Source organism: Monodelphis domestica, chromosome X (genome assembly GCF_027887165.1).
Source record: "Monodelphis domestica isolate mMonDom1 chromosome X, mMonDom1.pri, whole genome shotgun sequence".
Taxonomy (NCBI): domain Eukaryota; kingdom Metazoa; phylum Chordata; class Mammalia; order Didelphimorphia; family Didelphidae; genus Monodelphis; species Monodelphis domestica.
Genome location: NC_077235.1, coordinates 52,382,380 through 52,405,202, shown reverse-complemented (window position 1 = coordinate 52,405,202; position 22,823 = coordinate 52,382,380). Strand labels below are relative to the sequence as shown.

At 41.8% G+C, this 22,823-nt stretch overlaps 1 protein-coding gene across 5 annotated transcripts in view; it reads right to left on the bottom strand.

Moving 5' to 3' along the window:
- The window catches only part of ENOX2 (ecto-NOX disulfide-thiol exchanger 2), a 391,463-nt gene that overhangs the window by 361,230 nt on the left and 7,410 nt on the right, over nucleotides 1-22,823 (bottom strand). For all 5 annotated transcript variants that reach the window (XM_007507172.3, XM_007507176.3, XM_056809184.1 and 2 more), the window contains exon 2: nucleotides 11,449-11,547. In XM_007507172.3, the coding sequence (XP_007507234.1) occupies nucleotides 11,449-11,455 (7 nt within the window). In that variant the 5' untranslated portion in view covers nucleotides 11,456-11,547. The remainder of the gene's footprint in view (nucleotides 1-11,448; nucleotides 11,548-22,823) is intronic.

The window sequence follows — 22,823 nt, the reverse complement described above, 5'->3', positions numbered from 1 at the left end:
TTTATCCAAGAGGATGTCTGCCATTAGACAAAGGACTCACATAAAAAGTGAACATCTGTGGATGTTCAGAATGGTCAAGAGCAAAGATTCTGATCCTGGGCATTGGCCTAGGCCCCTCTGGTAGCATGGCAAAACCTGGGGAGCTCTGCTCAGAATCACATTTGTAAATAAATGAACAAAATGCTACATTGCAATTCAGGGTAAGTAAAAAGAAAGAGGGCCATTTTTTCCCATCCAGGTTCACAGACTCCTTGAAATGTGTCCATAGACTCCCAGTTTAGGGTTTAGAGGCACTATGAGTCTTGGTACCTTCTGCCACTACTGTCACCTTCACCATGGAAAGCCAAGGAGGGAGCCAAGGACTGAAAGGCTTTTTGGAATTTTCTTAGTTTCAAGGGGTTCCCATGACCAGAGAATTTATCATGCAGTAGCCAAAATACTAATGATGACATTCTCCCCACTAGGAGTAGTTTCAGTTGTTTTTACAGTTGAAAGATTTGAAGCTAGGCTAGAGAAGGTCTTAGAAATCCCCCAGTTCAACCCTTTCATTTTACAAATCAGAAAAATGAGTCCCAGAGGAGGGAAGTCGCTGGCCCAAAGTCACATACCTAATTAGCCAAAAAGTGAGGATCTGGGCCTCTTCCCATCACTATGCTGTCTCCTTTCTATCATTATCACAAAATTAAAAGTATAAGAATCCTTAAGGATTTGGGTCTTTTCCCCTGCTCTGAAATCCCATTGTGTGGATCTTGCAAACAGTGAACAGCCACAGGCCAGAGACTTCTAATTCTTATAGGAACTTGAAACCTCCTTTTCTGCTCAATAGACTTTAGTGGCTCCCCACTGCCTTTAGGAAAAGAGAAATGCTTCTAAGGCAACTAGGTGGCAAAGTGGAGAGAGTGCTGGACTTAGATAGAGGAAGCCTTGAGTTTAAATCCTACCTCAGAATAGCATTGCTGCTTACTTCAGTTTCCCCATGTGTAAAATGAGAATAAGAGCACCTGCCTCCCAAGGTTAATGAGAGTATATGTGTAAAGTGTTTTGCAAGCCTTAAAAAGTGCTTTAGAAAAGTTAGCATGGTATTTCAACCTCCTTGTAGTGCCCTGTCCAATTGGCCTACTTGCTTCTTGTGGCAGAAAACATTTTTCTGCACTGGAATTGGAGCCAGAAGCCCTGGTTTCAAGTGTAAGCTCTATTACTTCACTAGCTATGTGATCCTAAGCAATTGACTTAGCCTCTTTGAGACTCAATCTTCTTGTCTACCCTAGCAGTACTTTACCATAAGGTTCTTAGGACAGAAACTGAAACTTTACACCCTGTCAAATATTCTGAGACAAACTAGCCTATTGCTGTTTCTCATAGACCGCTCTGAATTTCCGCACCCTCCACACTTTTGTCCAGGTCTTTCCAGATCTCCCCAGTTGTTAGCTACTTATTTTGTGTAGAACTCCTCAAGGGCAAGCCCTGTCCTGCTTCTGTCTTTATGTCCCCAGTACCTAAGCCTACAGTCAGTAAATGCTTAGTAAAAGCTTGATGATTGACAAAAATAGTCCTTATTAAAGGAGAGGTTGAGCCAGAAAGGTCTTTACCTGGATGACTTCACTGCTTCCCTCTGAACACAGAGAGGAGACAAGCCAAGGGAAGTATGGCAGAGGAGGAAAGTCAGGGATGACCACCTCACACTGACAGGAAAGGAGGAAAGGTACCAGTTATTTGATTGATTGCCTGGTGTGCCTCTGGCCTCCTCCACAAATCCAAGAGCCAAATTCAAATTTGTCACTAGTTCTCTCAGAAAGCCATTCAAACTGCAGGGGGAAAGGCCATAGCCAAAGACTTTGTTGTTGTTGTCCTTGTTACCTTCTTTTCTTTCTAAAGCAAAAAGAGGCTCAGATGGTGAACATGACTGCCACCTCATCCCAAGAGGCAGTTGGAGAGGGAAGCAGCAGCTTCTAGACAGATTAGCAAGAGCTGAAAGGAAGGCACCCAAGCATCCCAGGTAAAAACACAATATAGCAATATCTCTATCATCCTGATTGTAGATAGCAAAACCCAAGCACCCACAGGGCTGCCAGAGTCCTCCAAGAAACCATCACCAGACTTGACAGATCTCTGTAAATGAAATTCCCTTGGTCAGCCACCAAAGCCATATCTTCTGACTCTAAATTCAATACAGAGGGTCAGCAATCTAGAGCTGCCAGAGAACTCCAAGGTCATTTGGTCCACTCTTCTCATTTTATAGACATGAAAAATGAGACCCAGAGAAGAACAAGGGAAGTTGCCTAAGGTTGCACATTGAGATCTTAGATCTAGAGCTGGAGGCCTCAGAACATCTCAACTAACTCCTTTATTTGACAGATGAATAAATTGAAGCTGAGGGCAAGGGACTTGCATGAGGTCACCTAAGGAGTAAGTGGTAGAGCCAGGATTCAAACTCAGGACCTAGGACTATAAATTCGTTGCTCTATCCACTGCATCATTCTGCCTTCAGCAACATGAACTAAATGGTGAGCCAGACCCAGCACAAAGCAGTGTGACATAGGGAAGGAGTACTAGACCAGCAACCAGGAAACCTTGGCTCTTGACCCTTCTTGGTCACTGACTGACTAGGGGATCTTGGGCCCAAACTTTCCAGGCCTTGGTTGGCTCACTGTGAGATGAGGGTGTGGGAACAGCTTGTTTCTAAGATCCAGCTCTGACATTTGGTGATCAATTAACGAGAACACACACAGGCACATGTGCCAAAACAAAAAGCAAAGGTTAGAACGTTGGACCTCAGGGAATCAAATGTAGATTACTTATGCTACAAGGAGGTCTGGGCTGGTTCAAGGTACTGAATTTGGAGTCAGAACATATGGCTTTAGGGCCTGTGGGGTCTGTTATTTAGTAATGTGGCCTTCCCCTCTCTAAGCTTCAGTTTCCTGGTCTATAAAAGAGGGGAAATGATTTTCACCCTTCCTATCCCCTAGGATTGTTTGAGGAAAGCCCTTCTGTACATTAGAAAGCATTATGGGAACATCAGCTATTATTCCCTGGCCTTATCCTCACTCAGGCCAGGCATGGAGGGGAGCCTAGGTTTATCCACAAAGCCCATACCAGGGGAGGTAGTAGGCCAGGTGCCTGTCATCCTAGCCACCAGGTTGTCCCCACTGGGATATATTTTTCAACCATCCAGGATGATCTCTAATAATACTCTAATAAAACTGACATTTTTGTGGTGTTTCACAAAATACAGAAGGCATGCTACATGATGGCTCCTTGGAGCCTCAAATGCAGAAAGGGAGGCTGGCACTACAACTACTATTATAACCTCCAGTTTAGAGATAGGAAACTAAGGTCCAGAGAGGCACTAGGAATGCAAAGAAAGACAAAGGATAGCAGTCCCTGCTCTTGAAGAGTTCATAGTCTAACAATCATTTCTTTTATTCGAGATCTAGATGTAGTCTAATACTACCTTAGCTTTCTGGGATACTATATCACATAGGTGCAAGAGGCAGTGAGGTAGCTTAGTGGATAGAGCACAAGGCCTGTGGTTAAGAAGACCTGCCACCAAGTTCGGTACTCGGAGAATTGGTCCACCAGCCCCCAGGTTTATACAGAGAAACACCAACACCCAGGAAATGATATGTTGTTTTTAAATATGAACAAAGGACAATGACTAACTCTTATATATCTGACCACTGTGTCCAATGATGGGTCTTTTTAATATCCATTCAAAGGCAACAGCTGTCTCAAGGCCAGGGGCTAGATCAGTCAGTTGGCATTTACTATGTGCCAGGCAGCAACACGCTAAATTCCAGGGAAACAAAGAGCTTACATTCTAATGGGGAAGCCAGCATGGACATAAAGAGGTAAAGATAAGATAGAATGAAGAACAGATGGAAGATCTCTGAGAAGGAACTAGCAGCTGGGGGACCAGGAAATGGCATCCTGGAGAAGGTGATTTTCAAAGGTAGTCAGGGCAACTAAGAGCCTCAGTTGAGGAAGGAAAGTATTTCACATAAGGGGGATAATCATAGTGCAAGGACAAGGAGCCAAGAGATAAAATGATGAGGATGAACAAGTAGGAATCAATTCAACAAGTATTTCTTAAGGTCCTACTAAGTGCCAGGAACCATGTTCAGGGCTGGAGATACAAAGAAAGGCCCAAACAGTTCCTGCCCTGGAGGAAATAACCAGGAAACATCTACGTCCACACATCATATTCACTGCCTAAACTGTGGTCCACAGAGCTCATATTGCCTTTCCTGTAAGCAGAGTCAGCCTGAAGTCCTACCTTTACCACACAGGGATGACCCTAGGTGAATTCTTCCATATCTCAAGACTTCAGAGGCAATTCCCTGAGCCTGGCAGCTGCAGAAGAGGTGCCAACCTGTACTATTAGAAGGAATTCTCTCAACTGGGACTTCCCTTATCAGTGAACTCCAAAGCCCTATCCCGATTCTTTTCCTTGTTGCCTTTTAAAAACACTACCTGGTATTAAGTGATAACATTTGTACAACCCAGTGGAATTGCTTGTTGGCTCTGGGAGGGGGAAGGGAAGAGGAGAGGGAAAGAAAATGAATCATGTAAACATGGAAAAAATTTTAAAAACAAACAAATAAATAAATTTTAAATAAAGTAAAAGAAAAACACTACCTGGCTTCCATCTGTCCAGTGGCAATGGGGAAAAGTCAGTAAGTTTAGTACGGAAGAAGGAGCCTTGGATTTGGGAGGTGCTAGTGCTCTTTGATCTGTTGGACAAGTGTTACAGGAGTGGCACCAGGAAAAGCCATCATGGCCTTTCTTTCCTAAAGTTTACTAAATATCTTCCCAATAACAAACCAAAAGGTAGGCAATGTTCTAAATGATTTTTCTCATCTAAAAAGACAGTAAACTAAGGCTCAGAGAGGAGCCCACCGTCACACAGCTGGTAAGCAGTGGAGCTGGGCCTTAAACCCAAGTTGCCTGAATTCCAGTCCAACTCTTTTTCTCACTACGCCTCACTGCTTCTCCAGAGCTAGCCTGGCAAAGGTTTTTTGGGGGAGCCTTTCCCATCCCCTCAAGATTAGACAGCTGTCATGTGGTACATTAACATATTCATGAGGCAACCCGCTGCTGCCTGGACATATTAATTGCTGGTGTCTGGTAAGAGCAAGATGCCTTGTCATGTGCTCTGCTAAGCAGCCCAGACCCCTGCCATCCCAAAGCCTGGCCTACTGCATGTATGGGCAAAAGCATACAGCAGTAATAATGGCAGCACCAAGGGCCCAAGTTTTACCTATCCTCATTTCACTGGGGCTCTCCTCTTGAGCTTTCCCTCCCAAAGTCCCTGCCTCTGCTGCTGCCCAGCCTGAGCTCTGCTTCTCACCTTTAAGCACTGTTTGTGGATTGGGCACTGTGCTCAGTGCAGCAAAGGAGCAAACCAAAGGTTAATCAAAGACACATGTGTTCTCTGCCCAAACAGATCCAAGACACACATAGAACAGGAGCTTAACCACAGAGCAAACACACAGAAATTGGATGGTTCCCTTGAATTCAAAGAGCAAAAAGCTCTGCCTGGCCTTCCCTCCCCTTTTTCCTCTGCCCTTTAGCAAATCCCCATCCCCCAAAGCTGGCCTTTGGGCCTCCATTTCCAGCAAAGAGCTGGGTTGGGGGTGGTTAAGAAGGATCAAAGAAAAAGCTCACCTCCCATTGGAGGAATATTAAGCAACAGCAGGTGTGGCCCAGACTGTACAAGTATTAGAGCAATTATGAGGGCCCAGAAGGCTGTCCCTGCCATGTTGGCACTAACCCCCTTAGACTGACTCCATCTTTAGATAGGCTCCAGGCCTGCATCACCAAATGCCTAGCGGGCATTTCCCACCAAACAGTCATCATGGCCAAAGCAGAATTCATTGTCTTCTTTTCCTCCAACCCACTTCCCAATCTCTGTCTTGGATCATCTAGCTTCAAAATTTCCATGTCCTCCTTGACTTATCCTGCAGGCAGAAGTGAAGTGACTTGCTCAGGGTCACAGTTTACCAAGAATCTGAGGCTAGATTTGAACCTGAGTTTTCCTGACCCCAGGATTTTCTGCCTTTCTTTGTATCATCAGCACAGCACCTGGTATGTAGTAAAGGCTAATAATAAATACTTGTTGACTAAAAGTGTGATGAAAATTAAAGCAATGGATTTGTGGAGGAGAAGAATGAAAAAGGCGATTAGGACTAGGCTGTAAAGGGCCTTGAATGCCAAGCTCATGAATTTAGATTTTATCCTGGGAGAAAAAAGGTTTTGAAAGTGAGTGGGAGAAGCTTAATAATAAAATGTTAAGAGTTTGAAAGTCATCTGGTCCAAAACCCTCATTTTACTAATGAGAAAACCCTAGCTCAGGGAGGGAGAATAACTTGTCTACAGCTGGTCAAGAGGCAGCTGGGCCTGGAGCTTGGAGAACCAGGACTCCAAATCTAATGCTCTTTTCACTACACCACATGCTAAGTATTTAAGTCGAATGTTTCTGACTAACAGTGGACACACACATACATACTAAGCTTCAAACAGCTCTAACCTTCCTATTTTATATCTATAGAGACATTTTCTTCTTTATTTCATAGCCTTGTTTATTTCCTAGCCTTTTGGAATTTCCAATGCTGAATCCAACCTCCCCTAAAAACATGACACCCATCACATTTCCTCATTCTGTGCCCTCCCACCTCCCAATCCCTCCTCCTACCACCCGAAGAGAGCTGACCAACACTGGACTTCAACAGAAGCCCTGCTGAAGTGAGCAATAAATATATTCTCCATCCTCTCTGGAAACATGAGCTTTATCAGGCCCGTCCAAGGCCCAGCTCCTGCTTGGGATTTGTGAACTAGTACTTGGCTATGCAATATGCAAAGTCAGAAGGGAATAAATTGATCCAAGTAACCCATAAAGAAAGGAAGGAAACTGAAGAGGGGAAAAAAAGCAGGACAAGAGTCCCTGTTCATCATTCTGAACTTTAGATGAGTTCTGAAGCTTCCCCAAAGACTCCTTCAATTAGAAGGCAGGGTCTTAGCTGAAGGATATTGAGGCTGACTCCCATGGTGACCTTGAGCATCTGGAACCCTCAGCATTCGGAGAGGCATGCTAAGAAGTCAAACTGGGATGCCTATTTGACTTGGTTTGTTCATCACCTACATGTTCCCCAGAATCTCCCACGGAAAGGACTTTTGGAGGCCTTTTGATCTAATGTGGACCTGAACAAGAGTCCTTTCACTCACACATGCCAGGCCCTGTGCATGGCCATGGGGATTCAAAGACGCAAAGAGCTCCTGTTTTCAAGAAGCTTATAATCTCAGAGGCAATATAATCCCTCTTATTGTACAAGGAACTGCACACAGGACAAAAGAGGCTCCAGGGGAACTTACTGATTGCCGAAGAGGAAAGGAGCAAATGGAGAGAAGGAAAGGAGTACTCAGTGGGACCTTCTCTTCCACCCTCATCTTTTTAAGGTTACTAGAGAAATAAGCTTATTTTCCCCAAATTCTCCATGGAGTTTTCCAATTCTTCTTCATTACTTCTAACCCAGGCCATTAGCTCTACACAGGAAAGTGAGTGAAGGGTTCTCCCAAACTTGTCCATGCTTTGGCTAGTTCTTTTGCTGCAGGATCAAAGATTGAGGGTGATGAAGCTCCTCAGCAGTCTGACCCTTCTCATTTTCTAGAAGAAGTGAAGGACAGAACACTAAAGTGAATCCCCAGGATCACAAAGAGCAAAAATCTGAACCCAGGTCCTCTGCCTTCAACTCTGGCCCTCTTTTCACCTCAGTAAGATACCTCTGTGTGTGGGGGAATTTTTCCTCTCAATTGCTAAAACAGCTATACTTCTACCATGCCTTTGTACCACATATAAGTAAATAATCTAATAGAACCTCCCATTTTTGACAGACAAAAAAGGGAACAAGCAGCCAATATGGGAAAAAAAAACTCTAGGCATAGGATCCACAGTCACTCCTGCAAAGTCAACATTTAGACTGGCCTGATGGAGGGAGGTAAAGTGGAGGTGAGGGTTGGGGGGGTTCAGACTAGTCTGTTTTGATCTTCTAAACAGCCCCACTAGTAAACACTTCATTTCTTTTTTTGATACATATAAATCTAATAGCCCAGCCCAGCTGGAGGAAGATTTAAGAGCCATCACATTGAGCTGAGGGGTCTGCCAAATCTCTGTAGCAAGAGACAGACAGAAACCCTGGAAAAGGTGACACCATCATAACTTTGGCTCACACAGAGCCCAGCAGTGGCAAGCAAGGCAGAAGCCTTGCTCCCACACTGTTGGAAAACAGAAATAGATCATTCACTTACTGACAAACCCAGGACTTAGGGGGTTCATTGCTGCCTCCATAGAGGAAAATCACTGAAAACTTTATACACTTTACAGTTAGGGAAAGTCTCTATTCTATGGCTGGTATGGGTGGGGTTTTTGATAGAATAGCAGTGCTTGGTTTTGGTTTTCCCCTGGTCAGAGAAGATGATTATATCCCTAAAACTCATATCTCACATTTAGAGAGAAAGAAACAGAGACTGAGTGGAGGGAGGGGGAAGGATAAAAAGGAGAATAAGGGGAGAGAGGGAGGGAAAGGGAAGGAGAGGGAGGGAGAGAAGGGGAGGGAGAGATAGAGACAGAAAGAGAGACAGAGACAGAGAGCGACAGAGACAGAGAGAGGAAGAGGGAAGGGGAAAGGAGGGTGGTAGGGGATGAAGGCAGCACAATATAGCAGGAAGGGTACTAGTTTGGAGTCAGGTTTGAATCCTGACTATTACTTAACTACCTATGTGACTAAAGAAGTAACTTTGAGTCTCTTAGCCTCAGTTTCCACCTCTGTAAAATGGAATTAATGTATTCACTACCCACTTTATAGAATATTATGAGGAAAGTAGTTTGTAAAGCATAAATACTTCAAGGATCTTCAAAAGTTGGCCCTTAGGGATTCAATGTCTACTTGGTCAAAGGTCACTAATGGAGAGTCCCAGGGATCTGCACCTGACCTTGGCCACTTTGACCTTTTCATCAATGACTTAGGAGCTTAAATTGCATGCTCATCACATTTGTAGACAGGCCATCCATGCTCAATTCTCTCCTAGTTCCACTCTTAATTCTCTGGATGCTTTCCCCCTCTAGCCCTGCTTTCTCACCTCTAAGATGACTCTCCAGGCCCACCATTTCAGGGAGTTCTCAGACCTTCCGTGCTCCCTTCTCTCCTGGTTCTCTTCCTAATTCTCCAGTGCTAACAAATGTCTTATTTCTTTTTCCCTGTCTCTGACTTGTGGAAGGAGGATGGACTGTGTTGTCTAGTCCAAAAGTGCAGAAGCAGTAACAAAAGACAGATCAGAGTTGCAAAGAAGTTTACATCATCTGGCAGCTGAGTATTCTATATTATTCACAGTACCCTTACTCCAGGTTTATAGGTGGCACTAGATGGTCTATGAGATTCTTTATACCTCTCCTATTTTCTTATCATGTGACTGGTACTCACACCTCTGGTCTAGCACACAACTTCTTGATTACTATACTTAAGAACATCTTTGAGAGATGCTATAGTTGTCTAAAACTCGATCACCCTGCAGACAACATGATAGACTCCACAAACCTCAGCCAGGCTTGGCTACATGGGCCTGGGCTAGGCCTCAATGGACAACAAACACAGAGTCCCATCAATGGGCCTATACTCAAAGCCACTCCAAGTTGGGAAGCCCCTCCAAAGCCTGCAAAGCCTTAAAAGAGCCCACAGTCACCTCCAGGCCAAGAAGAGCATCAGAATAGGTCTCAAGTGAAGCATCCACCATAAAGTGCTACAAAGAAATGAGGTTTCTTTATTTGTATAGTCATTTCAGGTTTACCCAAAACTGACCACACTACTTGCTAAGCAACATCCTATAGTCAGTCACCTACCAGATCATGGAAAGCCTTTGATGCCAGATTAAGGATCTTCTACTGAAATTTTTTTCAGAACTTAAAAACAATTCATTTTACATGAAAATTAAATATCTAACTTCCATTCAAATGCCTCCAAAAACTTTCTAATGGCTGTTGGTACTCCCTTCTATCTCAAATAATCTTGTATTTGTTTTAATAATGTAAGCTCTTTGAGGGCAGGAACAGTGTCATTTTTATTTTTATAGCCCCAAGGACTCACACCATATAATGCAAATAGTAGATGAAAGAATGTTTCTTGAGTTGAGTACAAAGAAATGCAACTATTATTGATGATACACAGTTATTATTTAACCTCATTTTCTCTATCAACAAACATTTGTAAGCATCCACTATGTATCAGAGACTATACTAAATGTTAGAGATACAAAGAAAAGAAAACATTCACTGACCTCAAGGAGCTTACAAATTTGGGGGAGAGCAGGGAGAGACATGAAAATAATGAGGTACATTCAAGATATATACAATCAATAGAAAGTACTCTTAGAAGAAAGGCTTTGGCAATTATGGAGGGGAAACCAGAAAAAAATAGAAGGTAGAATTTGAAATGAATTTTGAAGGAAGCCAAAGAAACTCTGGAGATAATAAGGAAGAGCATTCTACACATGATAGATGGTCCCAAAAGAATGAATTGAGGAAATTTAGAGTTGTGTTGGGAGAACTACATTTAGGCCATGGAAGCTGGATTGTCAAGAGGAGAGAGGAGAGTGAATTATAAGAAGACTGGAAAGGGAGGAAGGGGACAGGTGATCTGGGAATAATGTTAAATGCCAGAAGACAGATCTTTGATCCTGTAGGTAACAGGGAGCCAACGGAGTGCATGGAGTAGGGAGCTCAGATCTATAATTCTGAAATATCACTTTGGCAGCTGAGTGGAGAATGGAATAGAGTGGGGAGAGATTTGAGGCAGGGGGTGCCAACAAAAAGGCTGTTGTAGCAGTACAAGTGAGAGGTGATAAGTATCTGAACAACATATATGAGATGTTGTGAAGGGAGAAACAGTAAGGTCTGACAATGTATGAGGTCTGGGGAGTTAATTAGAATGGATTCAAGTAGCATCTCTATGCATTTGATTCTTTAATCTAGGCAAAAGGGTCTCAGGACCTCTTTCAACACTTAAAAATTATTGAGGACTCCCTCAAAGAACTTTTCTCTATGTGAGGTGTAACAACTGATATGTGTAATATTAGAAATTAAAATATCTTGTATAATTATGAAAATAATTTTGACTTTGGGTATCCCTTCAAATGAACCACTGGGCTACTTGGATCATACTTTGAGAACTGCTGAACCAGTCCAAATTTCTCTGCTGAGCTCCAGCTACATAGCACCAACTGCCTATTGGACACCTTGAACTGGATGTCCCAAAGGCACCTTCAGCTCATGTCCAAAACAGAATTCATCATCCTTCCCCCAAAATCCTCCTCTTTCCCAAACCTCCCTCTTCCTTAGGACATCTTTCTAGTCACCCAAGCACAAAAACTGAGAGTCATCTCAGAATCTTCCCTGTCACTCACCCCACATATCCAGTCTGTTGCCGAATCTTGTCTTTACCACCTTCACAACATCTCTTATACATGCAGGTGTGGACTGGTAAATGTTTAACAATCAGGTCTCTGAAAAACAAAATCCACAGGACACACTTTTGGGTTTAGTCAGCAAAATGAACATTTTTCTGATCACTTCCTTCACACAATTGACAAAATCAATGGAGTATCTGTACTTGATCTTAGCTTTCACAGATTTCTGAGCTATAAATGCTTCACACTGACAATTTAACCTGCTGGCTCCAGCACAGCCCATTCACATGGACAGGCACTACCCTGATACAGTCCTTCCTTATCTGGACCTTTTGACTATTTCAGTGGCCTGCTGCTCAACTTTTCTACCTTGAGTCTCTACCCACTCTAGTCTTCCTAGCAGTCAGAGGACAAAGGGACCTTCCTAAAGCACAGATCTGATCCTGTTATCCTGCCAACATCACCCTTCTTCAATAAACTCCAGTGGCTCTCTATGACCTCCATAATTAAATACAACCTGGCCCCTTCCTACCTTCCCAGGCTTCTCAGTCGTTTCCTCTCTTCCATGGACTCCCATTCCCAAAGCCACTGGTCTTATTTTTCTTAGAATACCACATATCCTTATTGTATATTTTATTGACTGTTTCTCAGGCTATGAATATCCTCATCCTCTGCCTCCTGGCTTTGCTAGCTTCCTCCAGAGTCAGCTCAAATCTCAAATTCTGTAGGAGGCCTTTCCTATGACATAGCACCTTTTAATACTGAATATATCTTGTATGTACAAGACTATTTAGATGTGGTTTCCCTCATTGGAATATGACCTCCTTGAGAGCAAAGATTGATTACCTTCTGACTCTCTTTGTACCCCCACCCACTGCCTAGCACTGGGTCTGGCTCTAAAAAAATGTTTGTGGGCAATGATGTCAATAACAAATGAGAGGATTGTGTGTTGAAGATGAATGAAGTTGAAAAGGGGGGACAGTTTTAGGGAAGAACAATCATGCATTCTGTTTTGGACATGTTGAGTTTGAGATGACTGGGAGTTATTCAATGGGAAACATCCAGTAGATAGTTGGTGAAGTAGCATTGCAGATAAGGAAAGACACCAGATATGGATATAGAGATATGAGAATCATCTGTATAGAGATGATGAACCCATGAGGTCACCAAAAAAGACAGCATGGACAAAAAAAGAGAAGAGATGGGGAAAGAAAGGGAGGTAAGGGAATAAGCATTTAAATATTACCTACTGTGTCAGGTGCTATGCTAAGAGCTCTGTAAACATCTCATTTGATCCTCATAATAATCCTGCAAGGTAGGTGCCATTATTACCCCCTTTTTACAGATAAGGAAACTGAGGTAAACAGAAGTTAAGTGATTTGCCCAGGTTCTGAGGCTGAATTTGAACCCAGGTCTTCCTAACTCCAAGTATGACACTCTAACCACTTCATTACCCAGGTGCTCAGGAAATAGCCTTGAGAGCTACCAACAGATAATGGTGTGACATGGATGAAGAGTCAAGCAAAAGAGACTGAAAAGTTGTCAGGAAGAAAGCAGATCAAGAGTGATAAAAGAAGAGAGACAGGATGGAGTATCTGGGATGAGAAGATGATTAACAATGTCACAGGAATGTCAAATACTGCAGAGAGGTCAAGAAGCATGAGAACTGAGAAAAAGGCCATTAGACTGGCCAATTAAGAGATCATTGGTAACAGTGGAGAGCAGTTCCAATTGACTGATGAGGTCAAAAGCCAGATTTTAGAGGAATTATAGATTTAGAAGAGTAAGAGGAAAGGAAGGAGAAGCATTCACTATACACTTTTTCCCCTAAGGACTTTAGCAGAGAAAGGGAAGGAAGGTATAGGACTACAGGTAGTAGGAAAGGTAGAATGAAATGAGGGGTTTTTTGAGGATGAGGGGAACATGTCTAAGCAGCAGGGAAGGAGCCAGTAGATAAAGAAAGATGGAAAATTAGACATTGGGGATGAGTTTGTTAAAGATAATAAGAGGGAAAGCTCAAGGAGGATTGTTTGGATTAGACAGAATATAACAAAAATGGCTAACAGAAAATTGAAATCCAATATAAGGAGATCCTATAAGTACTTATATGCCTTCAAATAGCTTGAAATCATGAAGTCCAGAAAAGTTATCTCCCAAAACTGGGGGTGGGAGTGGGGGTGGGGAACAGGAGGCTATGATTGCCAAGGAACAGAAAGTAATCTTTCCAAGACTAGAAAGAATGAAAGAGGCAAGTCAGAACTGCAGCGGGGAAAGTGTTTCTTGATTTTGATAAATATTTAGAAAAGGAAGAGATAATCCCAAAGAACTAGTATGATGTAATCAAGAACAGATCATAACAGGCTAGCCTCATATCTTCAGAATTGGCCAAATTACTAGACCAAATCAGGGGAATTCCATAGGTGTATCTCTATCTTGATTTCAGCCAGGCATTTGATAAAGGACCTCAAAGTATCCTTGTGGATAAGAAGAAAACGCACCCTGCAAAGTTAGTGTGCATTCCCCCTATGACTCTCACAGCAATAAAGCAATTCTCTTACTCTTCCCAGATTAATGTCCTAGACTATTCTCTGCCTCTCAGCAGCTGTCCTAAGCCTTCTCTTCTTTCTTCAAACCTCTGACACTAGCCTAGTCCCTGATCCCCAACCGTCTAATCTAGAGGACCTCACCTCATACTTTACTGAGAAAAGAAAGGGAATTTTTTCATCATAATAGTTAGATGGATTCAAATCTAATTGAAGGAACAGACCCAAAAGAATAGTTATTAATCAATTGACATTAAAGGGGAAAGAAAGAATACCCCAAGTGTTTGCCCTTAGCCATCTTCTATTTATCTTTTTCACCAATGATTTGGGCCAAGGTATTAGATAGTCAGCTTATCTAATTGGTGGAAAACATAAACCTGGAAGTGACAGCAAATGAACTTGAAAATGGAGTCAAGATCTAAAAGGAACTCAAGCAGCTACATAAAACATTGTGCTAAATCAAAGGTGATGATTTTTGGAGGGGGGTGAGATCAGACTTATAATTTCACTGGAATAAGGAACTCCACCTGAGGAAATTCTCTCTCCCAATGCTAATTGACACTATTCTGCAAGTATTAGTCTTAAAGAAACAGCAGATTAAATGAATTTACCTAGTGTCAGGAAGCCAATATATGTTATATATAGGACCCAGGCCAGTATCTTATTGATTCTGATGCCAGCTCTCCATCAACTATGCCACTGGTGCCTTTCAAAATGAACTGTAGTAGATATAAAAGTCAAATCTTACACTTAAGTACAAAAAAAAACTTCAGAAATACAAGAAAAGGAGAGCTTAGCTACAAAGCAGTTAATCTTTAAAAGTTCTAGAGATTTTAGTAGTTGAGCTCAACATGAGTCAGTCATATGATTTTGTTGTTCAGCTGTGTCCAACTCTTTGTGACCTAGTGGATCATTCTGTCCATGAGGTTTTCTTAGCAAAGTACTGCAGTGATTTGCCATATCCTTCTCCAGTGGATTAAGGCCAAAAGAGATGAAGTGACCTCTCCAGGGTCTAAGTCATCTAAGACTGGATCTAAACTCAGGTCTTCCTGACTCCTGGTCCCATGCTCTATTCACTAAGCCATCTAGCTGCCCCCAAAATCTATATGATATAGTGGCCCAAAAAGCTAGATTCAGAATGAGGGAAATGACCATTAGATTGAGTTCCTTGAGGGCAGGGATGGTTCTTTGTCTTTCTTTGTATCTTCAGTGTTTAACACAGTACTTGGCTTATAGTAGGAGTGTAATAAATGCTTGTAGAATGACAGTTTTGCTGTACTCTCAGCCCTGGTCAAATGGCATCTAGTGTACTGTGCTCAATTCTAGCACCATATTTCAACTGTTTAGATTTAATTTTACTTGTGTGAAAACTGTTTTGTAATTGTATTCATTTAATTCTTGTGTTTGTCTTGGCAAATATATTCCCAAATATTTCATATTGTCTAGAGTAATTTTTAACGAATTTCTCTTTCTAACTCTTACTGCTGGACTTTGTTGGAAATATATGGAAATGTTGATAATTTGTGTGGATTTATTTTGTATCCTCCAATTTTGTTAGTTATTTCAACTAGTTTTTTAATTGATTCTCTTGGATTCTCTAAGAATGCCATCATATCATTTGCAAGGAGTGATAGTTTCGTTTCCTGTTTGCCTACTTTAATGCCTCCAATTTCTTTTTCCTCTCTTATTCTAGCACCATATTTCAAGAAAGACATTGGTAAGGTGGGAAGTATTCAGTGGAAAGAGATCAGGAATGCTCTGTCTATCATGCCATTAAAGGACTGCTTGTAAGAACTATAGATGTTTTGCATGAAGAGAATAGTTAGAGGAGAAAGGTTGGGTATCTTCAAATATTTAAAGGATTGTTGTTTGGGGATTAGACTTGTCAACATGGGATCTAGGAACCCCAAACTTGTGGCCTAGTGGGATCTGGTGAACCCCAAGTTTTAGGACTAGCTTATAGTTTGGAGACCCCAAAGTTTGTACTTGTTCCCTTTTCCCATGGAAATCTACCCTGAAGGGAATCCCAGGTTAGCAGTTTCAGACTGAGTGGGGGACGGTCAGGGGAATAGGCAATCCACTTCAGGTGGGAGCTAAGCCCAAACCGAAGGAGAGTGGACTCTTTGGCGCTATAGACAGTGCATCAGTCTTGTAAGCTGAAGGTCCTGAGTTCGATCCTCTGAAGGAGGATGTGATATACTGGGAAAGACTTCTGGAGATGAAGAGTCACTCAACTTGGGCTTGGGTTTAGCTTCCACCTGAAGTGGATTGTCTATTCCCCTGAGGGTCCTCCACTCAGTCTGAAACTGCTAGCCTGGGATTCCCTTCAGGGTAGATTCCCATGGGAAAAGGGAACAAGTACAAACTTTGGGGTCTCCAACCTATAGGTTAGTGCTAAAACTTGGGGTTCACCAGATCCCACTAGGCCATAAGTTTGGGGTTCCTAGATTCCATGTTGACAGACTCATTCCCCTGACTTCTCAACCTCTTTGGCACCTCCTTGCTGGCATCCTAGCCATGGGAGCCCACCCCAACTGTCCAGCTTCCCTTTAGGAGTTGTCTTCTCTCACTCGAATGGAGGTGTCTTGAGGGTAGGAACCCTCTTGTATCTGTATAACCATACAAAGCACAGGGCCTTGCACATACTAAGAGCTCTATCTCAACTTGGAACCATATCCTAAAAGTCACTAAACTGCAGAAAAATAATAGCACAATGCCAAGAATATAGTATAGGCTCATTCTATAGTCTGTAAATAGGGTAACCAGCTGAATTCAATCAAGGTTGTCCTTAGGGACAGATTGGTAGAAAAATACATCTACATGACATTAAAAAAAGAAATTAACCAACAACATCAGTTCCCTCGAGATACATTCAATTCTATCACAGCTTTCAGTAGCTCTCAGCTAAAATCTTCCCAAACAGAATCTCAAAACACAATAGCACAGCTCTGTTCTAGATACCAAAACCCGAAGGCAATTCCTGACTTCTTGAAGTGGCTAATCCCTTCTATATGTGCCCTTGATCCCATCCCCCTATCATTTGCACACTGCTCCCACTAGCATACTACTCTCTCTCTCTAATCTTCAAATTCTCCCTACTTGCTGCTAGTTCTTCATGGCTCTAAAAATACCCATGACTCCCCTATCCTTAAAAAACTCTCACTTGATTTGAATAGTTCTATCAGATATCATCCTATATTTCTCCTCACCCCCTATTCAATTAAACTCCTTGAGGTCATTTCCACTAGGCACCCTTCCTGTTTTTCCTCTCACCTCTAAACCCTCTGTAATCTGGATTCTGAAACTCATCATTTAACTAAAACTGCTCTCTCCAAAGTATATAATCTCTTATTTGCCCAATCTAATGATCTTTTCTTAATCCTCATCCTTCTTGATCTCTCTGTAGCCTATAACACAACTGATCATTTCTTTCTCCTGGGTACATTCTCCTCTTTAAGCCTTTATCATGGTATTCTCTCTTGGTACTTTTCCTAACTGTCTGAGCGCTCCTTCTCCATCTCCTTTACTGGCGCTTTAGCAGGCTCTTTTTCACTAAATGAGGGGTGCCCCGCAAGGCTCAGTCCTAAGTCCTCTTCTCCTTCTGAACCAAAGGTCATCAATCTATAGTCCACTGCCTGTTTTTATATAGCCCCAAAATTAAGAGTAATAAACCACTCTTACAAAAATGGTGGAGGAAGAGATTTGGCCCACAAGGGGTAGTTTGTCCATCTCTGATCTATACCACCTTCCTATGAATTCCACCAATTCCCATGAATTCAACTATTATCTATATATCCATCCCTGTTCCCTCTCCTGAGCTCCAGTACCATATTAGCAACTACATATTTTGCAATTCAAACTGAATGCCCTACAGGTATATAAAACTAGATGTGTCTAAAGCAAAACTCATTATCTTCCCCTCTCCCTTCCCGAATGCTCTCCTTTTCTGAATTTTCCTATTACTGTCAAGGGCACCGACATCCTTGCAGTTATCTGTTCAGAAAGCAAGTCTTTTTTTTACCTTTGCAACACCTTTTGCACTCACCATAAATACAGCCACCACCATCTTGGTACAGGTTCTCATTATCTATCATCTAGACCCATGTTGGCAAACCTATGGCACGCATGCTGGAGGTGGAAGTTCCTTTCCCCATCTCCACATGCCTGAGGACATTTCTCACATGACCCAACCCTCTGCCTAGCAGCCCAATGGGAGTACTTCTTTCCTCCCCTATCTGGGGTGGGCGCACATATGGCATGAGGGTTGCAGTTTGGGAACTCAGTCTCTAAAAGGTTCACCATCACTGATCTCGACTATTGTAGGAGCCTTCTGATTGGTCTTTCTAATTCCATTCTAAATTCATCCTCTACTCAACTGCTAAAATGGTCTTCTTCAAGCACTGATCTGACCATATCACCTCCCTATTCAATAAACTACAGGGGCTCCCTATTATCCTTAGGATCAAATAGACAATCCTGATTGGCAATCAAGTCTATTCACAACAGGCTGCTTTCTACCTCCTTAGGCTTCTTCTACTATATACTCCCCATCCACTTAATTTACAAGTCTCACTTCCAACTCCTAGCTTCTGCCCAGATTCAGCTCAAAGCCCTGTTTCTGCAGAAGTCCATCCTCAGTGCTCCAAACTGCTAGTCTCTTCCCTTTGAGATTACCTTCCATTGACACTACATATACCTTTTCTGTATGGAAATAATTTGCATGACTTCATATATGTAATAGATACATTGCTTGCCTTCTTAATGGGTAGGGGAGAGAGCAAGGGCGAGAATTTGGAAGTCTAAATTTTTAAGAAAACCAATTATCTATATATCATTTATGCACACTGTTCTTTTCATGCTTTATCCCCCATTAGATGGTGAGCTCCTTGAGAGCATGCCTTTCTATTTTTAGTTCTCAACCCAGTACATAGCCCATAGTGCTTAAAAAGGGCCAGCTGGCTAAGTGAATAGCGCTTTACAAAGAATAACTGTGGATGTAAACTTCCAAAGAAAGAACTGACAAAGAGAAACATGCATGACATAGTTTTACATTTACATTCTTTTGGTCAAATGATGCCTTCTCTAGTGCTGGGAGGGGAGGAAGAAGGAGATTTTTAATGTAACAAACAAATGATTTTTATTAAAGTTTAGTGAATGGCCTACAATCACCAAAGAACAATGACCCTAGTGCATGAATTAGTGCCCCTATTTAAAAGAGGAAACAGGCTCAGAAGTTTAGTAAAGTGGCTTGCTCCAATCACACAGAAAGTTTCAGAGGTAAAATTTGAATCCAGGTCCCCTGACTGCAAAGGTAGTGTGTATTCCCCCTATAACTTTCAGAGCAGAAAAATACTCTTACTCTTCCCAATGCTCAAGACTATCTTCTGACTCTCAGCAGCTGTTCTAAGCCTTCTCTTCTTTCTTCAATCTGCTAACACTAGCCTAGTCGCTGACCCTCCACCCTCCAATCTAGAAGACCTCACCTCATACTTTACTGAGAAAAGAAAGGGATTTTTTTCATCACAAGCTCTGCCTTATCTCTCTATTCACTATCCTAAAGACCCTTAGAATTGTATTTTTCTGTATATATTTATACATGTCCCTGTTGTTTCCACAACTGGAATGTAACCTCCAAATGAATGGGGATTATTCCATTCTTTGCAAATTTATCTCCAGTAGCAAGCACAGTGCCTAGCACATAGTAGATGCTATGAAAATAATTCTGATACCCCTATTCATTTTCATCAGTATTTACATAGTTCACTGTGATTTAATGAGTATAGTGATTGTATTTAGTGAGTTAAGCAAAATAGTATTGTTTGAATTAATTATGTTAGTAAATGCTGTATAAATAAGTGTTATATAGGTTAGAATTAACCCATGTGTTGGTGATACTTTTCATGTATCATTGATTATATTAATTGCACTTGGATAGGTTTATGCTTTATTAAGTATACCTGTTATATAGATTTTAGTTTGTGCTGCTGTATTAGCACTGATCCCTCCCCCAATTCTAAGTATGTGATGCTTGAAATAAGATTCAAGTGCCTTAGCAACACCTCTCAACTCTATGAATAACTACTGCAACTCCTAAGTGACCTTTGTTTTAAAACCACAACTTCCTAAGAGCCCCTTAACCCTGGTCCCAGTGTTCTAAAACCCCAGAATGTTGCTGAGCAAACCCCTGAGGTGGCCAGATGGCCTGCAGAAGGACCAAGACCTTGCTGACAGGGTCTCATGACCTGTGGAAAGTTTTATGACCCAAGGAAAGCTCCCCCTAATACTCTTGACAGAATATTACTAATTGATGACCTGTGAAATGGCCAGCTGACCAAACAGTCTTGGTTGGTGGGCATTGCCCTTAGCTAGTCAGAGGAGTTCCCCATTTCTAGAAGTAACCAATAAGAAATTGTACCACGTCATATATTTTTATTTTCATCGTTCTGTATAAACATTTGCAACCCTCAAGCAGAAGGGGTCCTTGACTGTGAGGAAGGTTTTGGATCCAATTTATTAGAGGCCACTGTTTTCCCTAATGAACTGACTATACTTGGAGCTCTGCCTCAGTGTACCTTTGTTGCTGATGGGATTCTGTATGGCTTCTCCTCCTTTGCTCCAGTTTCTGAAGAAGTGGTGACCTTTCCCCTCATCAAAGCTATCATCTCTACTTGTGCATCTGATCCCATCTCCTGCCATAGACTGCTATCTACAATCATTCATTCCTCCCAAACACTCACATCTTCAGTGTATGTGAACAAAAAAGCATTTATTAAGCACTATGTGAAAATCAGGGTACAATGAATAGAGCACCAGGTCTGGGGTAAGAAAGATCAGAGTTCAAATCCAACCTCAGATACTTACTAGCTGTGTGACTCTGGGCAAGTTACTTAAACCTCATTTGCCTCAGTTTCCCATCTGTAAAATAGAGGTGTGCTGGAGAAGAAAATGGCAAACTACTCCAGTATCTTTGCCAAGAAAACCTCATGGACAAAGTCCATGGGACTTAGAGTTGGACACAACTGAACAACAAAACACCAACAATGTGCTAAGCACTAGGAAAACAGAGAAAAAAACCTTACAGTTTCTTCTTTAAAAGGATAATACTCTTACGAAGGGGCAAAACACAGAATCTAAGCTGCAGGTGGAACATTCTAGTAGTCTTTCAGAGAGGGCAATGTCTTATTTAATATCATTTTCTATTGATAAAATAGTATCAAATTCTACATTTGAATCACTTGCCAGGGCCAAGGCTTATTTTTCCCCTATATGCCCAGTCCTTCTCCAGAGTCTACAAATATATCCAGGTGTCTCCTATCCTGAAAAGTTCCCCAGGATCCTATCATCCTCTTAAGCAACCTTTCCTCCTGTCCATTTTCCTTTTCAAGCACCTAGAAAAAGCTATGTCTGCCCTTTGATTCACTTTACTTCTACCTTCTGTCTTCCCACTCAGTTCTCAAGTCCTTGGAACCGGGCTTGAAACTTCACTCAGTTGAAATATCTGTTTTCCAAATTACCAGACATCCATTGATGGCCATATCTAGCAGTCTTTACTCAATCTGCATTGTTTCTGACATCTCTGGAGCATTTCAATTTCTCCTCTAAGGCTTTGCTCTCTCGCTTCTCCTTCTATCTGATTGACCCCTCCTTCTTCAGTGAAACCCAGGTCTTTTGGTTAGGTTTTCTTCTCTATATAGCCCAGGACATGGGCTCCCATGGATTCAGCTGATCATCTCTGACCTGCAAGTAACTGATCATGCAAATAAGATATATCTATATTTGTGTCTCTAGCAGGATATCCCATATGCATCTCAAATTAAATATCCAAAACAGAACTTATTTCTGAAAAAAAAATCTGAATGAAAACATACCAAAAATGAGCATTTCCCTAAACACAGACGGCAGAAGGATTTTAAACGAAACCACTTCACACTTCTTTCTTTTGTTTTAAAAAAAACCAGTTAATTCTGTATGCTATTTTCAAAACAGTCATTCTCATCAAGTTTTTCTTCTAACTTTTTTCTCATCTGTGCATTTTTTGCATTCTTTTTTAAATTGAATTTTGGGTTTTTTGATTAATTAGTTATCTGCCTGCTTCAGCTTTTTAAGTTTATCAAAGTTGTTTGATGTGGCAAAGTCGGGACATTAATTCATTGCTGGTGGAGTTGTGAATCGATCCAACAATCCTGGAGGGCAACTTGGAACTATGCCCAAAGGGCGATAAAAGTCTGTCTGCCCTTTGATCCAGCCATAGCACTGCTGGGTTTGTACCTCAAAGAGATAATAAGGAAAAAGACATGTACAAGAATATTCATCACTGTGCTCTTTGAGGTGGCAAAAAATTGGAAAATGAGGGGATGCCCTTCAATTGGAGAATGGCTGAACAAATTGTGGTATCTGTTGGTGATGGAATACTATTGTGCTAAAAGGAATAATAAAGTGGAGGAATTCCATGGAGACTGGAACAACCTCCAGGAATTGATGCAGAGTGAGAGGAGCAGAACCAGGAGAACATTGTACACAGAGACTGATACAGTGTGGCACAATCAAATGTAATGGACTTCTCCATTAGTGTCAATGCAGTGACCCTGAACAACTTGGAGGGATCTATGAGAAAAAACACTATCCACATTCAGAGGGAAAACTGTGGGAGTAGAAACATAGAAAAACAACTGCTTGAATACATGGGTTGAAGGGATATAGTTGGGGATGGAGACTCTAAATGAATATCCTAATGCTAACAGCAACATGGAAATAGGTTCTTATCAAGGACACAAGTAATCCCCAATGAAATTGGGTGTTGGCTGCGGGTAGGGTGGGTAAAGGGGAGGG